Source organism: Coregonus lavaretus, assembly GCF_964263955.1.
Source record: "Coregonus lavaretus genome assembly, chromosome: 17".
Classification (NCBI taxonomy): domain Eukaryota; kingdom Metazoa; phylum Chordata; class Actinopteri; order Salmoniformes; family Salmonidae; genus Coregonus; species Coregonus lavaretus.
The window spans coordinates 5403996-5421958 of NC_140004.1; the positions used below are offsets into that span (position 1 = coordinate 5403996).

The window sequence follows — 17963 nt, forward strand, 5'->3', positions numbered from 1 at the left end:
CCTCACCATTCTCATGATCATTGCAACTCCACGAGGTGAGATCTTGCATGGAGCCCCAGGCCGAGGGAGATTGACAGTTCTTTTGTGTTTCTTCCATTTGTGAATAATCGCACCAACTGTTGTCACCTTCTCACCAAGCTGCTTGGCGATGGTATTGTATCCCATTCCAGCCTTGTGTAGGTCTTGTCCCTGACATCCTTGGAGAGCTCTTTGGTCTTGGCCATGGTGGAAAGTTTGGAATCTGATTGATTGATTGCTTCTGTGGACAGGTGTCTTTTATACAGGTAACAAGCTGAGATTAGGAGCACTCCCTTTAAGAGTGTGCTCCTAATCCCAGCTCGTTACCTGTATAAAAGACACCTGGGAGCCAGAAATATTGCTGATTGAGAGGGGGTCAAATACTTATTTCCCTCATTAAAATGCAAATCAACTTATAACATTTTTGACCTGCGTTTTTCTGGATTTTTTTGTTGTTATTCTGTCTCTCACTGTTCAAATAAACCTACCATTTAAATTATACACTGATCATTTCTTTGTCAGTGGGCAAACGTACAAAATCAGCAGGGGATCAAATACTTTTTTCCCTCACTGTACATATATATACACATATCCTTTAAAAATATATATATTTCCCTTTATTACTTTCCAACCCCACGACCCCTTCCCTAATTGGAGTAAAACTAGTGAACAACAACGCTTAGGCCTCTACTTCCAGCTTATACATACTATATACATTTTATGGACACAGTCAATTTTAAAATTATTATATTTTGTTTGTTTTTACTCCTGAACTTCCTCTACCCTCAACCTCTCTGATCATATGCCATATAACTGTGCTCTTTCACAAAAGCTCTCAACCTATAACCTATATACTTATTATGGACACAGTATGCTTTACATTAGTTATCTTGTTGTTATTAGTTGTTGTTAGTTGTTATTAGTCCCATCCTTCAGCTCCATTCAACACCTCCATCTATCTCTTAACACCATCCGTATTGGATTTCTATTTGCCATATATTTTTCAACTGTACTGTGATGTTTCACAAAAGTTCTGAACCCTTCTATTATCATTGTTTCTACAGACTGTAAATTGAAAATAAACATTTTTGTTAAAAGTATTATTATATTATTGATCGATTGACTATCACTTTCAGATCACCCAGTAGTGCTATCTGCAGAGTTAGCTCCAGGTAAATATTGCAATCCTTTAGCCATTCCTGGACCTGTGACCAAAAACTGGCTACAAATAGACAGTACCAAAACAAATGATCTAATGATTATGTCTCTTCGCAGCAAAATCTGCAGAGCTAGGAAGATTGTATTCCCCATATAAATAACATTATATTGGTAGCAAGAATTTTGTATAATAATTTTAATAGAAAAATTATAAGTTTTGAATCCGGCGTCGTTTTGCGTATCAGTTCATAAACACTATGCCATGGAATCGGTACGTCAGAAATCTCTTCCCAACTATTTTGCAATCTGTATGGGACGGCTGTCAATCTTTTGGTCCTTAAATGAAACTGGTATACTTTTTTATTTATCACAATTTTCTTTAACCAATTATGTTCTTGCCAACAGACAAGTTCCTTACTTTTTTCCCCTTCCACTTTCCTCTTCCATTTTTGCGGTAATACTGCAATTATTTGGTTGTAATTTTGGGTAGAGCAGACATTTCCATATGTTTTTGTTAGCTGCATGTGTAACATAACACCACCAGTCCTACCTATGATATAATCTACAAAGATTATACCTTTATTAAACAATTTTTCAAAAAATAATGTTATTTTTTTATCAATTAGCATATTTGAGTTAAACCACAATATGTGTTGCATTATTTGTTCTGTCGTTTCTGGAGGATTAAATTGAAATTGCAACCAACTTTCTATGGCTTGTTTTAGAAATAGTGATATTTGGGAGATGATTTCCTTTTAAAATAACTGAAAGTGAGAGGTTGTAATCTGAATAAAGGGAAAAAGGCCATTCTTGAACATGGGGTGAGACAATCTTACTAATTTGCTAGAGAACCAGTTTGGATTTAAGTATAACTTTTGTATGACTGAAGCTTTTAGTGATAGGTATTTTTCTTGCTCTATCATACTGGGCACATAACATGTGAGATACACAGGTTAACTAAAATCACTAGCACTGCAAACACTCAGAACAAAGAGAGCAGCAGTCTCCCTTCCAAGACTGGCTGCCTGTTGAGAACAAGTGACAGGCAGAACCTCCCACCCACACACCAGAATGCAGTATTTTAGTCTGATTGCCAAGTGAGTGTACAAAAAATCTGTGAAAATAAATGAATGACACAACTGTACCAAAAAATATCAAAGTTGATATATTAAAATCTTAAATATTGCCATGTTGGTTTTCACAGCTGTTTCACAAGGTGTTCATTATTGTAAGTTGTAAGGTATACTTTGATGGTATTTATTAGTTCCACATTATTCATTGTTGTATCCTAGGACCTATAATATGTACATATATATTCAACCACCAGGGTGTACTAATGAGCTATGTGAGATAGAAAAAAATGAATCATAATAGAGGACTACTGAAATTATATTATTTCAGTATAGATAAGGGAAGGGCCGGCTAAAATAAAAACATGACATCCAGATAAGCCAGTGTATGAATTAAACCGATTTGCATATGAATGGAGTGGAAATTAGCTGACATTGTGTCAAGCAGATTACACGTTTTAAGACATGGATTTCATGTTGTTGTAATGTTAACAAGGTACCCACAAGTAGTTCGAAGTAATGTTTTCATAAACCTCTTCCCCTCCTGGGAGCGATAGAGTGCCAGGGCAGAGGAACTATGTTTGGCCTCCCTCCAGCCCAAGGTCTTGTTGCCAACGCCTCAGTAAGGAAAGTAGCTATTGGCTGTCCTATAAGTAGCTAAATGACGTCATCACCGAATTTGCATAATTGGGCATGTAATTGTGATGGATGCTGTAGGAGAGGAATAACGTTGTGGGAGAGACAAAAAGTGATTAAAAAACACCCTACATTTACATCCCGCCCTGAATGTAAGCCAGGGCGGGATCAGCCAGCGGCGGCTTACCGCATGTGCGATTCATTCATTCATTCAGTATGGAAAATGTATGCACTCACTTAACTGTAAGTCGCTCTGGATAAGAGCGTCTGCTAAATGACTAAAATGTAAATTAATTTGCAGTCTGGACGCGGAGGGGTGAACATCTCCTGCTCTGACTGCAGCTGGGAGGGACTGCTGCGCGAGGACTGGGCCGCCTGTGAGTGGGGACGGGGGTGGCACGGCAGCACCCGCTGCTCGTTGAGAAGTGTAAGAACGATACGTGCTTTCACGTCAGAGTCTGCAAAAGTCTCCAATAACACCAGAAAAAGCTTTTTTGAATATGTGTCGCTAGAGGGGTCTGACAACTCGCTAAATATAGCGACAAAGTCGCTAAATTGGCAATCCTATTTTGGGGTTGGCGTTAGACCAGGGGTGTATTCATTAGTGCACACTGTAGTAAACCGTAGCAAACAGTTTTGCAACAGAAAATGTTTCCAATGAAAACTGATTTCTTATTGGGCAGATTCAGGTAGGTCCCTCCCAGTTTCATCCCGTTTGCTTCCTAGTGAATACACCCCAGCTTTGGAAGCTTCTCTCATCAGGGAGCAGAGGACCGCTGTGAAACAAAGAGATGGATATAATAATAATAAGCCATTTAGCAGACGCTTTTATCCAAAGCGACTTACAGTCATGCGTGCATACATTTTTTTGTGTATGGGTGGTCCCGGGGATCGAACCCACTACCTTGGCGTTACAAGCGCCGTGCTCTACCAGCTGAGCTACAGCGGACCACTATTAAAGATTATGGTTGGTATTTGTATATGAGGTTTTGATGGCCAACATTGAAAATATGTTGCAAAACATTACTCATAATTTTACCTTTAGTTGATCAATTGACGTCATGCTTTAATGTAAGCAGAAACTTTGAAACAATTACTATAACATTACTTCTTCAGTGTGTACAGGACTACCCTGCCATCTACTGGGGAAGAACTGTTACTACATCAAGGTGATTGTCCCAAAGCTGATCTATTATATTGACAAGATAGTCGAGTGCCTGCTCTAACAATGGAAATACATGTCCTCAGAAGATGGAAGCAGGGGGGAGGAGGCCATCAGTTGGGACCATTCTAGCCAATGAGAGGGCAGATGCGCATGTGGAAAAACAGGCACAACTAAGTAGTTTTTCTCAAAGTTAACAGAATGCCACATGCATCCGCTTATATCAGTACATTTGTAACAGCCTAAACATTACAAAACGTATATTCAATCAAATAAGCCTCATGTAATTCGACACTCTCTCATTAACCTCCATACAAAAAGGGCTTATCTCACGTGGACAGATTCTTGGGGTTAATTCATCTCGCTTTGCGTCTTCCTCTGATTGTACGATCTCGCAAGTCCTGTATATCAATGCCCTCAATATAAAGTATGAAACGTCAAAACTTTCCATGTGTGACCTCAACTAATTGAATATTCACATGTATTAAACAAAATAAAAGGTAACATATATATAACAGCAAATTGTGAGCTAAGAGCCTTTATTTGGTTTATTTACAAAGAATACAAAACTTAACCCTGAAACACTTGGAGGCTTTGAAACAAGAGTTCATTCACACATGTTACAATTCATTCACAGCACTCCAGTCCTCTGCATCTGGGATGGAGACAAACACCTAGGATGGGCAGCAGAACAAAGGTAATTGTTTTTTTTGTTTTTGTGCAGGGATGAACACAAACGTTTTGAAGATATTGGTTGATGGTTTGTCTGAAATGGCAACATAATTATATTCTTTCCACGAAGTGGCAATCGAATCATCAGAGGCTCATGCAAGTCAGTCAAGGAAGAATTCAATGGAATCCTTTCCTAGCAGGTAATGGCTACAACACAATAAAAAAACACTAAAGTAAATCAGTTTAGTACATGACTAAAAATGGCAAACTATTATTTCTTTACCAGGTAAGGACGGAAGTCCCCTTCTTCACTTGTGGTGAGCCTTCTTTCCAGAAGCTTCTTTGCGGCCTTGTTTTAACCCCTATAAGGGAAAAGAAAAGAAGCAACTTAGACACAGACTTCCTTTTGCATTGAAAAACCCGTTTACACCTGGTATTTAACAAAAAATGTATGTCCGATCAATCATCACGTGATCCATGTAACCACACCCCAGATTCGGCAAGTTTCAATGTCACATGCACAAGTACAGTGAAATGCCTTTCTTGCAGTAATGAATAACAATGCAGTAATGAATAACAATGTAATACTAAAAATAACAAGGTAGAACAAAAACAAACGAGAAATACAAAATAAGAACAGAACGTGTATCCATGTAGCTGTCGGTATGCGTATTAGATAGTGAATTATTCAACATAACCATCAGTAATAATCTATTCCTATCTCATCTACAGTATGCAAGACATGATGTGGATGGCATGTAACTGTACCAGGTAGTATCCGGTGTGGTATCCACTCATGTACCAGGCGATCAGCATACTTCCCAAGGCCTCATCATCCTCTCCATCTGGACTCATGGGGGGAGGGGGAGGGATCATCTGACAGAGGCAAAACAACCATGTTCAGACTGGTGCATCTTTCAGAACATTGCAGATAGAAATGTACCAGCGACACTGCTCAATAAGCGCCATATGATATGAGAATAGTCTGCTTTCTACGGGCAACATGTCAAATACCAGAGAAAATCTTTCTGTGCTCTAGAATCTATCTTACCGGTGGCCCAGAGGGCATCATGGGAGGCCATCCTGGAGGGGCAGGCCCGGAGGACCCATGTCGTCTAGAGTCTCCCTGTAGACAGAACAACAGCTTCAATATGCACACTCCATTGTCAAATAAAGGATTTAATTCCATCCTCACATACAAGATTTCATGTTTCAAATGCCATCTCTGCCTGTTACGCAACTTCCAAATGAAAGTTAAAGCAAAAGTTCACCCAAATGTGTTGGCGCTTTTCATATGTTAAGAAGTAATGCATGGATGAATAGTGACTGACAACCTACAATTAGGGTCGACTTACCATTCTAAAGCCAGGCATGGGAGGGGGACCTGGGGGAAGGCCAGGGAAACCTGGACCCCACATTGGAGGTCCTTTGGGGGATTTGGATTTGGGTTTAGAGCATGGCACGTGACTGTGAGGGTGTGGGGCGGACGACCTATCGCCCTCCTTTGTAGAAGACTCTGCTTCTTTAACCTGCATTACAGAAAGAGAAATAAGAACACTCCAAAAAATCTCTGACAAAATTCATTCAAATGTAATTGAGGTCTGACTTCTATGCCTAAATCACTTCTCTCCAATCTGTGAATGCAAACTGACTGTCCAGTGTCCACTAGCCTGAGTGCTGAGTTCACCATTCTATTTCACTTCACGTGCAGTAAAACAGAATGGTGAATGCAGCGATCAGGCTAGTTCCACCAGGCTAACCGTCCATTCTCTTCCGTATTTACAAAACCAATCATGCACTTAGGATCATCTTCACAAACATCCTAAATGTACCTTGTTGGGGGCTTCCTCCTCTACCTCGGAGCTCTCAGTCAGAAGGTCTCGGAGGTTCTGCTCCTCCTCGTTCCCATAGTCTGTGAACACAACTATACAGGTACCCCTCTTCTCGTCTATGGAGGAGATAGTGGCAGCGTAAAGCTTGCCGTCTTCAGACCAGTAGGCACAGCAGGGCTCGCCGACTCGCCACTGCAACACAATAATTGCTGTTAGGTTAGACCCTTTAATTTAACAAGTTTTATTGGGCAGTACCTACCTCTTTATCGGAAGGAGCATTACTTCTCTTTCTGCTGCGGTTCTTTTTGTTGGTTTTCCGTTTCTTTCCAGGGTTGTCTTTCTTTGAGATTGGCGTGTCCTCCTCACCCTTCAGGGCAGTCTGACAGTCAGGATCAATGGGTAAAAAAGTATCAAAATGTAGCATGACGTCAGAGGGATAACAGAACATTTTCACGGATACTTTTCTGAGATGCTACTTTAGGAGACATGTTTGCCTATAATACACAAACTGTAGCTGTAATGATATGATACTGATGCATGTTTCTCAACCTAATTATCAATCCATATGAGGAAAATAAGAACACTGTCAACAGAATGCTATAATAACACTATAGAGGCACCTTAAATGATGCAACTGCTTTGTCGTAGGCCTTTATCAGTGCAGTGTCATCCCAAATGTCAGAATCATCACTCTGGGAGAAAAATACAATTAGGTTAAGCAATCAATCATCTGAGAAACTTAGAGTAAGAACGTTATTTATAATAAGAGAAAACTGTTGTGGGTTCGCAGACTACAGTGGACAACAGTAGGGGTGGAAAGATCTCCTTTATAGTAAAAGCATTGCATGAGTCTATCATCGTATTTGCAGGTCCGAGAAAGAATAGCCTTTTATAAACATTTCCCCATCATTTTACATATTAGCAGAATCTTTTTAAATATCACACAAATTACCGAAATTACAGGCTAAGAATAGACAGAGAGATAGGCTTGCGTGTTCATCTTATATTTCTCCAATGCCAAATCAGCATCTTGTTTGCAACTAAACTGTCCCTGTTTGCAAATAATTAAATCTGAGACGTCATTAAGAATCTGTGTATGGTACTTTCAAAAGTTAGGCCTACCATGCCAGAGTAAGCATACCGACACAGAGAAATGTAAGCTTTAACTGCTGGTTACTCCTTTTCCGTGGCTTAACCAAACGAGAGAAGGTCTCAAATGTTTCCCTAAAAGCGGTCTATAATCAATTGATAGTGACAGAATAAGATGACTTCCCAAGCAAAGCCTATTTTATCTCTCCTCGGCTATAAAAGGTTGTATTTCAGCCTCTGAATGTCAAAGAAACGAAACAATGGTATTCCCATATGCATCAGAGTCACGTCTTTCCCAGCCTGGTCTCATAGACTAGATGTAACACAGTAAATGTAAATCCGGGATACTCAAATTAGCATGATATTTTACGGTTGGTATGGTTACATACATTAGAAGGTTCCTCAAGGAAAAATCCACCCAAAATCCACCCACTCATTCCTTTAATTTAGAGTGTTAAATAACACTAATAAGTGAGAACAATATTTTTTGTGAACAAATGTTTCATTTTGGCATTATAATATGGTTGGTAGCAACATAGAAAATCGTTGTGGAAATCTGTTGCAGCTCAAGTCGACTACAAAATCCACAATGCAATGCTCTCTCTATGGGCATGTAACGTAGCTAGTTAGCTGTAAAATCGCCTAAACAAACTGCACTATCAATTTAGGAGTCTACAATCTCACCATGTTCAACCTGCAGATCGATGTGCCTCAGAGTGGAGTCTAACTTTCGCAACAGCAGATATATTTTGAGGAGATGGGAAACATTGCCCATGCTACGTCAACGCGGTGCATTCTGGGCGATTCTGGGACAAGGAGCGCTCTCCTACAATGAGTGAATGGGAGTCTATTGGGTGCTAGCTCAAAACCCAACATTAGCACAAATTTCGTCAACAAGAAGTACAAATCTTATCAGTGATGTGAGATAATTAACACGCTATCTGTAGTATCGTATAGCTTTGGAATCGTGAAATGACGTGCTTTCGAAGAAAATAGGCACGTTTATCAACATATACACTGACTTTGAGAAGGGATTGCGTGACGATTGCATGACAAAGTGAACGCGATTGGTCGACAGTCTGCTGGGTGAGGCGTTCTTCGTTCCGTCATTCATTGGATTACTATCTCCTTTCTATAATATCTCTGGCAACGGCACCATGCAATGCACACTGGACTAAAGCGGCAGACAAATAGGAAAAATGTGCAAGACCCTCCATTAAATTACAAATTTCTCGAGGTAGGACTATCGCAAAAATATTATCAATGGCTCATTCGAGAGAAGACATCCTCCCGAGTTATGACATCGGCCGGTATTGAAATCTGACATGTATGATAAGACATTTTTTGCGATCTAAAAGTCATATTCCTATTAACTTCTAGTGTAGTGAGAGCGACTTTATCACGGTTCTACGTCATACCGGACGGATTTCTGCATGCTTGAACGGCAATAACTCAGATAAACATGAAATGACACAGGGAATCGAAAGAACATCACTCAGAGATGCACAAAAACAAAAGGAGGGTGGTTGGTCATACAGTATTTTATTTATTTATCCCTTATTTTACCAGTTAAGTTGACTGAGAACACATTCTCATTTACAGCAATGACCTGGGGAATAGTTACAGTGGAGAGGAAGGGGGATGAATGAGCCAATTGGAATGTAGGGATAATTAGATGGCCGTGATGGTATGAGGACCAGATTGGGAATTTAGCCAGGACACCAGGGTTAACACACCTACTCTTACGATACGTGCCCTGGGATCTTTAGTGACCACAGAGAGTCAGGGCAACCGTTTAACCTCCCATCCGAAAGACGGCACCCTACACAGGGCAATTGTTCCCAATCAGCATTGGGATATTTTTTTAGACCAGAGGAAAGAGTGCCTCCTACTGGCCGCCCTAACACCACTCTCAGTAGCATCTGGTCTACCATCCAGGGACCGACTAGGACCAACCCTGCTTAGCTTCAGAGGAAAGCCAGCAATGGGATACAGGGTGGTATGCTGCTGGCCCAGCAACCCAAAGGTTGCATGCTCGAATATCATCACAGACAACTTTAGCAACTTTTCAACTACTTTTTAGCTACTTTGCAACTACTTAGCATGTTAGCCAACCCTTCCCCTAACCTTAACACCTAGCGTAGCTAACATTAGTCAGCTAGCTAACGATAGCGTTAGTCACAACAAATTGGAATTCGTAACATATCATACATTTAGCAAATTCTTAACATATTCGTTACATATCATACGAAATGGATGATAGACATCCACAAATTAATACATACCATACGAAACGGAAGATATCATACTAAATGGAGTGCCTAGGATTTACGTACAGAATATTACGAAATGCTCTGAGACCAGGTTGCCAGCCAGCCAGGGTATTTTACAGCTTGTTTCTAGCATAAAGCATCACAGACTGAAGCACTGTTATAGATCACTTTATAAAATCGGATCAGTTTTATTTTCTTCAAAATCTTAAGCTAACAAGGGTAGTAGTTTTTACCATTTTCTTTAATAAAAAGGTAGGCCTATGGCATCCCCTCTCATTTCGAGTCTTGGTTTTAACTTAACAACCCTTCACTGACATGGAGGTAGGCTATTTAAAGAGTGCATGGTGGGTGGAGGAATTGACCGACAAATATATGTACAGTGGGGAAAAAAAGTATTTAGTCAGCCACCAATTGTGCAAGTTCTCCCACTTAAAAAGATGAGAGAGGCCTGTAATTTTCATCATAGGTACACGTCAACTATGACAGACAAAATGAGGGAAAAAAATCCAGAAAATCACATTGTAGGATTTTTAATGAATTTATTTGCAAATTATGGTGGGAAATAATTATTTGGTCACCTACAAACAAGCAAGATTTCTGGCTCTCACAGACCGGTAACTTCTTCTTTAAGAGGCTCCTCTGTCCTCCACTCGTCACCTGTATTAATGGCACCTGTTTGAACTTGTTATCAGTATAAAAGACACCAGTCCACAACCTCAAACAGTCACACTCCAAACTCCACTATGGCCAAGACCAAAGAGCTGTCAAAGGACACCAGAAACAAAATTGTAGACCTGCACCAGGCTGGGAAGACTGAATCTGCAATAGGTAAGCAGCTTGGTTTGAAGAAATCAACTGTGGGAGCAATTATTAGGAAATGGAAGACATACAAGACCACTGATAATCTCCCTCGATCTGGGGCTCCACGCAAGATCTCACCCCGTGGGGTCAAAATGATCACAAGAACGGTGAGCAAAAATACCAGAACCACACGGGGGGACCTAGTGAATGACCTGCAGAGAGCTGGGACCAAAGTAACAAAGCCTACCATCAGTAACACACTACGCCGCCAGGGACTCAAATCCTGCAGTGCCAGACGTGTCCCCCTGCTTAAGCCAGTACATGTCCAGGCCCGTCTGAAGTTTGCTAGAGTGCATTTGGATGATCCAGAAGAGGATTGGGAGAATGTCATACGGTCAGATGAAACCAAAATAGAACTTTTTGGTAAAAACTCAACTCGTCGTGTTTGGAGGACAAAGAATGCTGAGTTGCATCCAAAGAACACCATACCTACTGTGAAGCATGGGGGTGGAAACATCATGCTTTGGGGCTGTTTTTCTGCAAAGGGACCAGGACGACTGATCCGTGTAAAGGAAAGAATGAATGGGGCCATGTATTGTGAGATTTTGAGTGAAAACCTCCTTCCATCAGCAAGGGCATTGAAGATGAAACGTGGCTGGGTCTTTCAGCATGACAATGATCCCAAACACACCGCCCAGGCAACGAAGGAATGGCTTCGTAAGAAGCATTTCAAGGTCCTGGAGTGGCCTAGCCAGTCTCCAGATCTCAACCCCATAGAAAATCTTTGGAGGGAGTTGAAAGTCCGTGTTGCCCAGCGACAGCCCCAAAACATCACTGCTCTAGAGGAGATCTGCATGGAGGAATGGGCCAAAATACCAGCAACAGTGTGTGAAAACCTTGTGAAGACTTACAGAAAACGTTTGACCTGTGTCATTGCCAACAAAGGGTATATAACAAAGAAACTTGAGAAACTTTTGTTATTGACCAAATAATTATTTTCCACCATAATTTGCAAATAAATTCATTAAAAATCCTACAATGTGATTTTCTGGATTTTTTTCCCTCATTTTGTCTGTCATAGTTGACGTGTACCTATGATGAAAATTACAGGCCTCTCTCATCTTTTAAGTAGGAGAACTTGCACAATTGGTGGCTGACTAAATACTTTCCCCCCCCCCCCACTGTATATAGCCTAATAAGCAACTCATTCTAAAACACTAAAAAATATAGAAATGTCATCAATTATAAATTACATGACCCTCCCCTGGATTATATTTAAAGAAAATACTAAACCCTCCCCTTGACTGAAATTGAAAAAGCAGGACCCTCCCCCATTTTCCTCCAGGTAACCATTCTGTACATTTCGATCCATCCCTTACATTATGCTTTCTACTTGCTTGCCAAGATTCCATCTAGCTTGTCGTGATGCACTGCTCTTTATTCATAGCTGCATAATAAATGTGTCATAACTAGATGGCCAAGCTAACTAGCATGTAATACTATCTAACTAACGTTTGTTAGCTAGCTAGTAAAACATGGCCAGCTGATCATTTTTATCCAATGCTATGTGACCTTCCTAGATCCCGCTAGCTAATATAAACTAAATTGGGAATTGTCGAGTGACTGATGCTGGCATATCAACTGGCAATCTGCCTTGTTACCACTAACACCAAAGATTATGAAAATTAACCCTACATCTGTGCTGCTAACACTAAAACTCTGGTGCTATATCCAGTAGCTAGGTAACGTTAGCTAGTTGGTATCTAGCGAATCAGCTACCGTTAGCTTAAATTCAACATTAGCTACTAGCTAGCAAGCCAATCTACGCACTTATCTACTTACTGAGTAACTATATAAATGATAACTTACTTGTCCAGCTCCACGAGTAAAAAGCATATCTTTACACCCATTTGCCATGAATACGCAGAAATGTGGCTGCTCTCACAGCTTTGATATTTGGGTTTTTACTGAAGAAAATAAACGTGCGTCGCTGACGTTCTTAAATAATGATTACGTAAAAAAGCTGCGACAAAATTGTTAGCACGTTGGCTTGGCAACGAACTCACATCCCTCAGTCCACAAACAAGTTTGTTTACATTTGCTTGTAAATCGTGATTTGTCGGCTAAAAATATGATAGATCCCGCGTTAAGTTCTTTGGGTGCTCAGGTTGTCTTGGCTGCGTCCAACGATGAGAATCATCCTCCAAAAAACATTATTGACGGGTAAGAAGAGTTTATTCAAAAGAGAAACCTCTGATTTGTTGCTAGCTAGCTAACGTTAGCTTGCTAAGCTAACCTAAACTTCCTGTTAGCCAAAGAGAGTAAGGTTAGCTAGTTAGTCGGAGATTATCAAGATAAAAAGCTACTAGCTATTGTAGCTTTAAAAGAACTAGCCAGCTATGTGGCGGTAGTTAACATCTCCACAGTTAATCTGCAAATTTACACGACAACAACATTACTAAACATACGCCAACATGCATGACATGTTACACCACCAGTCAGCCATTCACAGTCAGCATCATGCCACACCATTCATTACCTCACCACAGTCCATATCTTGATGAGTCTCTCTGTCTCTTCTCAGTAACACTGCAACATTTTGGATGTCCACTGGAATGTTTCCACAAGAGTTCATCATCCGCTTCGCTGAATCTATGAAAATTGCCCATGTGACAATGCACTGTTATAATGGTATGAAATAAGGTCCTTGATGGCACATTGTCTAGGCCTACGTTTGCCAAGTACCGCGCAGCCTAGTTTTTGATATGGACTCCGACTCGCTATGCGTCTATACAAAAATAGGACATTCTTAAACCTTCCGTGTACCTATGTTTGTCCTCTGTTGTTGCGTGCCTTTTTTTGTTTGCTGAAACCCATACTTTTTAATAAAACGTGAATCAACTACAACCGCTGACTGTTTCCCTGTTGAGATTCAATTGCCACATGTGCATTCACGCTGAGTTGCAATCTTAGAGCAACAGCAATTAGGGAATAGTCGATGGTTGTATTTGATTAACGTTTTATACAAAACATTTGTATTTCAGCATTTAAGAAAGGCACACAACAACAGAGGACAAACATATGTTTTAAGTATTGACCCATAGCGAGTCAGAATTTCATTTAAAAAAACTTGTCTGTGCTCAACCCCGTGGAGGAGTTGAGGTACTTGGCAAGGTCTATGTATTGGTGTGTGCCTACTATAGTTTGATCATGTTTTTCTATTGTGTTATTGACTGTATGTTTTGTTTATCCCATGTGTAACTCTGTGTTGTTGTTGTTTTTATCGCACTGCTTTGCTTTATCTTGGCCAGGTCGCAGTTGTAAATGAGAACTTGTTCTCAACTGGCTTACTTGGTTAAATAAAGGTGAAATAAAATAAAACATTTAAAAATGTTGCTTGAAATGTATATGTTATTTAGTTTTTGTTGTCTTTCAGTTAAGACTCTTAAAATTGAGAAGAGCATCTCAGACGATGCTACTGACTTTGAGCCTATTTCAGAAAAGGGTAAGCAAAGCCACTGAATACACAGTGCCTCAAAGCTAATTAAGTCTGTCATGTTACACAGCAGTGTTGTAATCTTCATTATATCTTCTTTCAGAATTTGAACACATAGAGGGGCATCTTCAAACAAATAATATTCCAGTGAGTTGACTAACTATTCTAATCTAATGTGTATAATGGTACTACAAAGTGTCTGCTAAATGGCATACATACATGGCTTTGGGTGATTACAACAACCTTGTTTTTCTCTCTTTACAGCTAGTTGGAACGACTGCAACACACTTGCGCTTCATCGTAACCTCGGGATATGAACATTTTATCTCAGTACACAGGGTCAGTGTGGGAGGATGAAATCTATAGTACTTTTTCGTAATGTACAACTTATGTCTGAATACCTAATATGTTATAAATTGCATAGCCTTGTTTATTTGTCAGTGTATATTTTTAATAATGAACCAGGATTGAATATGTAACATCACATGGGGCCCAAGGAATAGTTAGTTAGTTTTATTCTACCTGTTCACCAAATCTAAATTGTAACACAATCTGTTCAATAAATTGAGCAGTGAGCATGCAAGTGTCATATTGTAAAAAGTTAGTTTATGTAGACAGTGTTCACACAAATGTGTTACTTGATCCAACATGTACTCAAACAAAAAGTTCAAAACCTGTGATTATTTAGCAAATCTGACTACTACTATCTGCAAAACATTCTGCACTTGACCCAAAACATATGGTGACAGTTGATGTGAAATGAACAGAAGCTGTATTTAAAGGTTCTCCTCCTGTCATCTGTGTGTCCACCTTAGTAATTCCAGGTCACTAATTGGTTAGGTGCACTATGGTAGTTACTAGTTATCAGGGTCATATGTGTGCTGCAGAGTTAGTCTGGCCAAAGATGGATTTTTCAGAATACATTTTCAGCTTACTAAACAGTGTTTTATTGGGGAATAACCTCACACTTTCTGTATAGTGAAATGGTTTTCAAACCGCAGGCTGAGATAACGCCCAATCTCACTTTATTGCACAGTTAAAACATTTATTATGTGAGAGGATTCACAGTCATACTTTAATGAAATGAGGCTATAACTTTTAGGCCTAATGAAGGGCTTCATAACGCCTTTATAGTCCTACATAGAGGTTTAGCAAATTATTATAGGCAAACATCATATGGCATAAAATCTGACAACAAGTCCTTGTTGGTTTTAAAATTGTTTTCACAGACTAGGGATAACTCTCCTTGGTTTTACAAAGCCTTGTATAGGTACTGAAGTTAGGGCCATTGTACTGGAGGGCAATATTATAGATGCTTAATCACTGATTTGGTATAACTAGAAATGTATAGGGAAACGTTACCTACATATCATATGCAATCACACAACACAACCTCGTCGAGATATTCAGGAGGAGGCTTCTGATCTGAACCAGAAATCAGTCCAGGAGTTCAACGTTTTATAGCCTATGTTGTAATTCAAGTTGCTGGTGTGAAGTGGTAACCGTTACACTTGTAACTGGGACTGTCCCGGGACCACTCTTCACGTTTCCCAGAAAATGTAATGACAAGACCGGACTTCACACGAGACCTGAATGCAGTTTAGAGTTCTCATCAGAACTGAAAGTTCTATCCCGATCCAACCCAAGCCCGGGCCTGGTCCGACATAACATAAATTGAATGAGCCCGAATCCAATAAAAGTCCAGATTTCTAGAAAACTGTAGTCTATATTGATTTAAACTGGTGTTGAGAACAACGTGGCGGAGGCAGGCAAGAGAGGCGAGAGGTAAACTTAGTTATGATCAACTAAATTATTAAAATATTGGAATAAAGTAGCTAATGCAATTGAAGGCATGTATCAAATTCTTGCTTATACTGAAACTCCCAATGTCATAGGCTATCCAACCGTTATACTAATTTAAAGCAATAGTCTTGTGTGGTCACCTAGGTTATAATTTCTGGGACAGTGCCATTGCGCTGCCTTGAGACAAGCATGGTGGACTCTTCTAGATAAATCCATCAATGCCAGATTTTTGTTTTCACTGGATCGTCGTTTGGATATTTGGTAACAATTAGGCTGGGGAAATGTTAGCTAAATTGAGGTGAGTGCTAATGATCTTTATTCTAGTTTACTCATACACTACATGGGCAAACGTATGTGGACACCCATTCAAATTAGGGGATTCAGCTATTTCAGCCACACACCCGTTTCTAACAGGTGTATAAAATTGAGCACATAGCCACGCAATCTCCATAGACAAACATTGGCAGTACAATGGCCTGTACTGAAGAGCTCAGTGACTTTCAATGTGGCACCATCATAGGATGCCACCTTTCCAACAAGTCAGATCGTCAAATCTCTGCCCAGCTAGAGCTGCCTCGGTTAACTGTAAATGCTGTTATTGTGAAGTGGAAACGTCTAGGAGCAACAACGGCTCAGCCGCGACAAGCTCACAGAACGGGACTGCCGAGTGCTGTAGCACGTAAAGATCGTCTGTCCTCGGTTGCAATACTCACTACCGAGTTCCAAACTGCCTCTGGAAGCAACATCAGCACAAGAACTGTTCGTTGGGAGCTTCATGAAATGGGTTTCCATGGCCAAGCAGCCGCACACAAGCCTAAGATCACCATGCGCAATGCCAAGCGTTGGCTGGAGTGGTATAAAGCTCGCCGCCGTTGGACTCTGGAGCAGTGGAAATGCGTTCTCTGTAGTGATGAATCACGCGTCACCATCTGGCAGTCCGACGGACTAATCTGGGTTTGGTGGATGCCAGGAGAACGCTACCTGCCCCAATGCATAGTGCCAACTGTAAAGTTTGGTGGAGGAGGAATAATGGTCTGGGGCTGTTTTTCATAGTTTGGGCTAGGTCCATTAGTTCCAGTAAAGGGAAATCTTAACTCTACAGCATACAATGACATTCTAGACGATTCTGTGCTTCCAACTTTGTGGCAACAGTTTGGGGAAGGCCCTTTCCTGTTTCAGCATGACAATGCCACTGTGCCCAAAGCGAGGTCCATACAGAAATTGTTTTTCGAGATTGGTGTGGAAGAACTTGACTGGCCTGCACATAGGCCTGACCTCAACCCCATCGAACACCTTTGAGCTGAATTTAAATGCCGTCTAGGAACCAGGCCTAATCGCCCAACATCAGTGCCCAACCTCACTAATGCTCTTGTGGCTGAATGGAGGCAAGTCCCCGCAGCAATGTTCGAACATCTAGTGGAAAGCCTTCCCAGAAGAGTGGAGGCTGTTATAGCAGCAAAGGGTGGACCAACACAATATTAATGATTTTGGAATGAGATGTTCGACGAGCAGGTTTCCACATACTTTTGGACATGTAGTATATATTAGCTGATCAAAACATTTTGCTAACATGTTATACAAGTCTGTTTGCTCTTCACTCGCATAGTAGCCTGTCCTACTCCCGATCAAAAGCCTGTGACTTGTCTGATAATCAATCAATGTGATTGTTTCACTGAATCTGTGTCTATATATTTCGTTAATTGATCTGGCTGGACAAGTGGAAGCCTTAAATACACTGCTAAAAAAAATAAAGGGAACACTAAAATAACCCATCCTAGATCTGAATGAATGAAATAATCTTATTAAATACTTTTTTCTTTACATAGTTGAATGTGCTGACAACAAAATCACACCAAAATTATCAATGGAAATCAAATTTATCAACCCATGGAGGTCTGGATTTGGAGTCACACTCAAAATTAAAGTGGAAAACCACACTACAGGCTGATCCAA

At 40.4% G+C, this 17963-nt stretch overlaps 2 protein-coding genes across 3 annotated transcripts; one reads left to right on the forward strand and one right to left on the reverse strand.

The window, feature by feature from the left end:
- Positions 1 to 4566: 4566 nt before the first annotated feature.
- On the reverse strand, positions 4567 to 12781 carry LOC311144638 (survival motor neuron protein 1-like). 2 transcript variants are annotated; one of them, XM_084180686.1, is made up of 9 exons: positions 12581 to 12781; positions 7169 to 7240; positions 6808 to 6927; positions 6549 to 6740; positions 6072 to 6245; positions 5768 to 5842; positions 5485 to 5592; positions 5000 to 5078; positions 4567 to 4718 (listed from the first exon to the last, which is right to left on the reverse strand). In XM_084180686.1, exons 1-8 carry the CDS (start codon positions 12626 to 12628, stop codon positions 5025 to 5027), a joined length of 843 nt encoding a protein of 280 aa, XP_084036812.1. In that variant the 5' UTR covers positions 12629 to 12781; the 3' UTR covers positions 4567 to 4718; positions 5000 to 5024. The 2 variants fall into 2 exon arrangements, with proteins under 2 accessions (XP_084036812.1, XP_084036813.1); XM_084180687.1 differs by lacking the exon at positions 5768 to 5842 and having other exon boundaries at positions 12581 to 12698.
- LOC311144639 (intraflagellar transport protein 25 homolog) lies at positions 12776 to 15917 on the forward strand. Its single transcript, XM_084180688.1, has 5 exons — positions 12776 to 12934; positions 13296 to 13402; positions 14148 to 14216; positions 14311 to 14354; positions 14472 to 15917. The coding sequence occupies exons 1-5, from the start codon at positions 12843 to 12845 to the stop codon at positions 14562 to 14564; spliced, it is 405 nt and encodes a 134-aa protein (XP_084036814.1). The 5' UTR covers positions 12776 to 12842; the 3' UTR covers positions 14565 to 15917.
- Positions 15918 to 17963: the final 2046 nt, after the last annotated feature.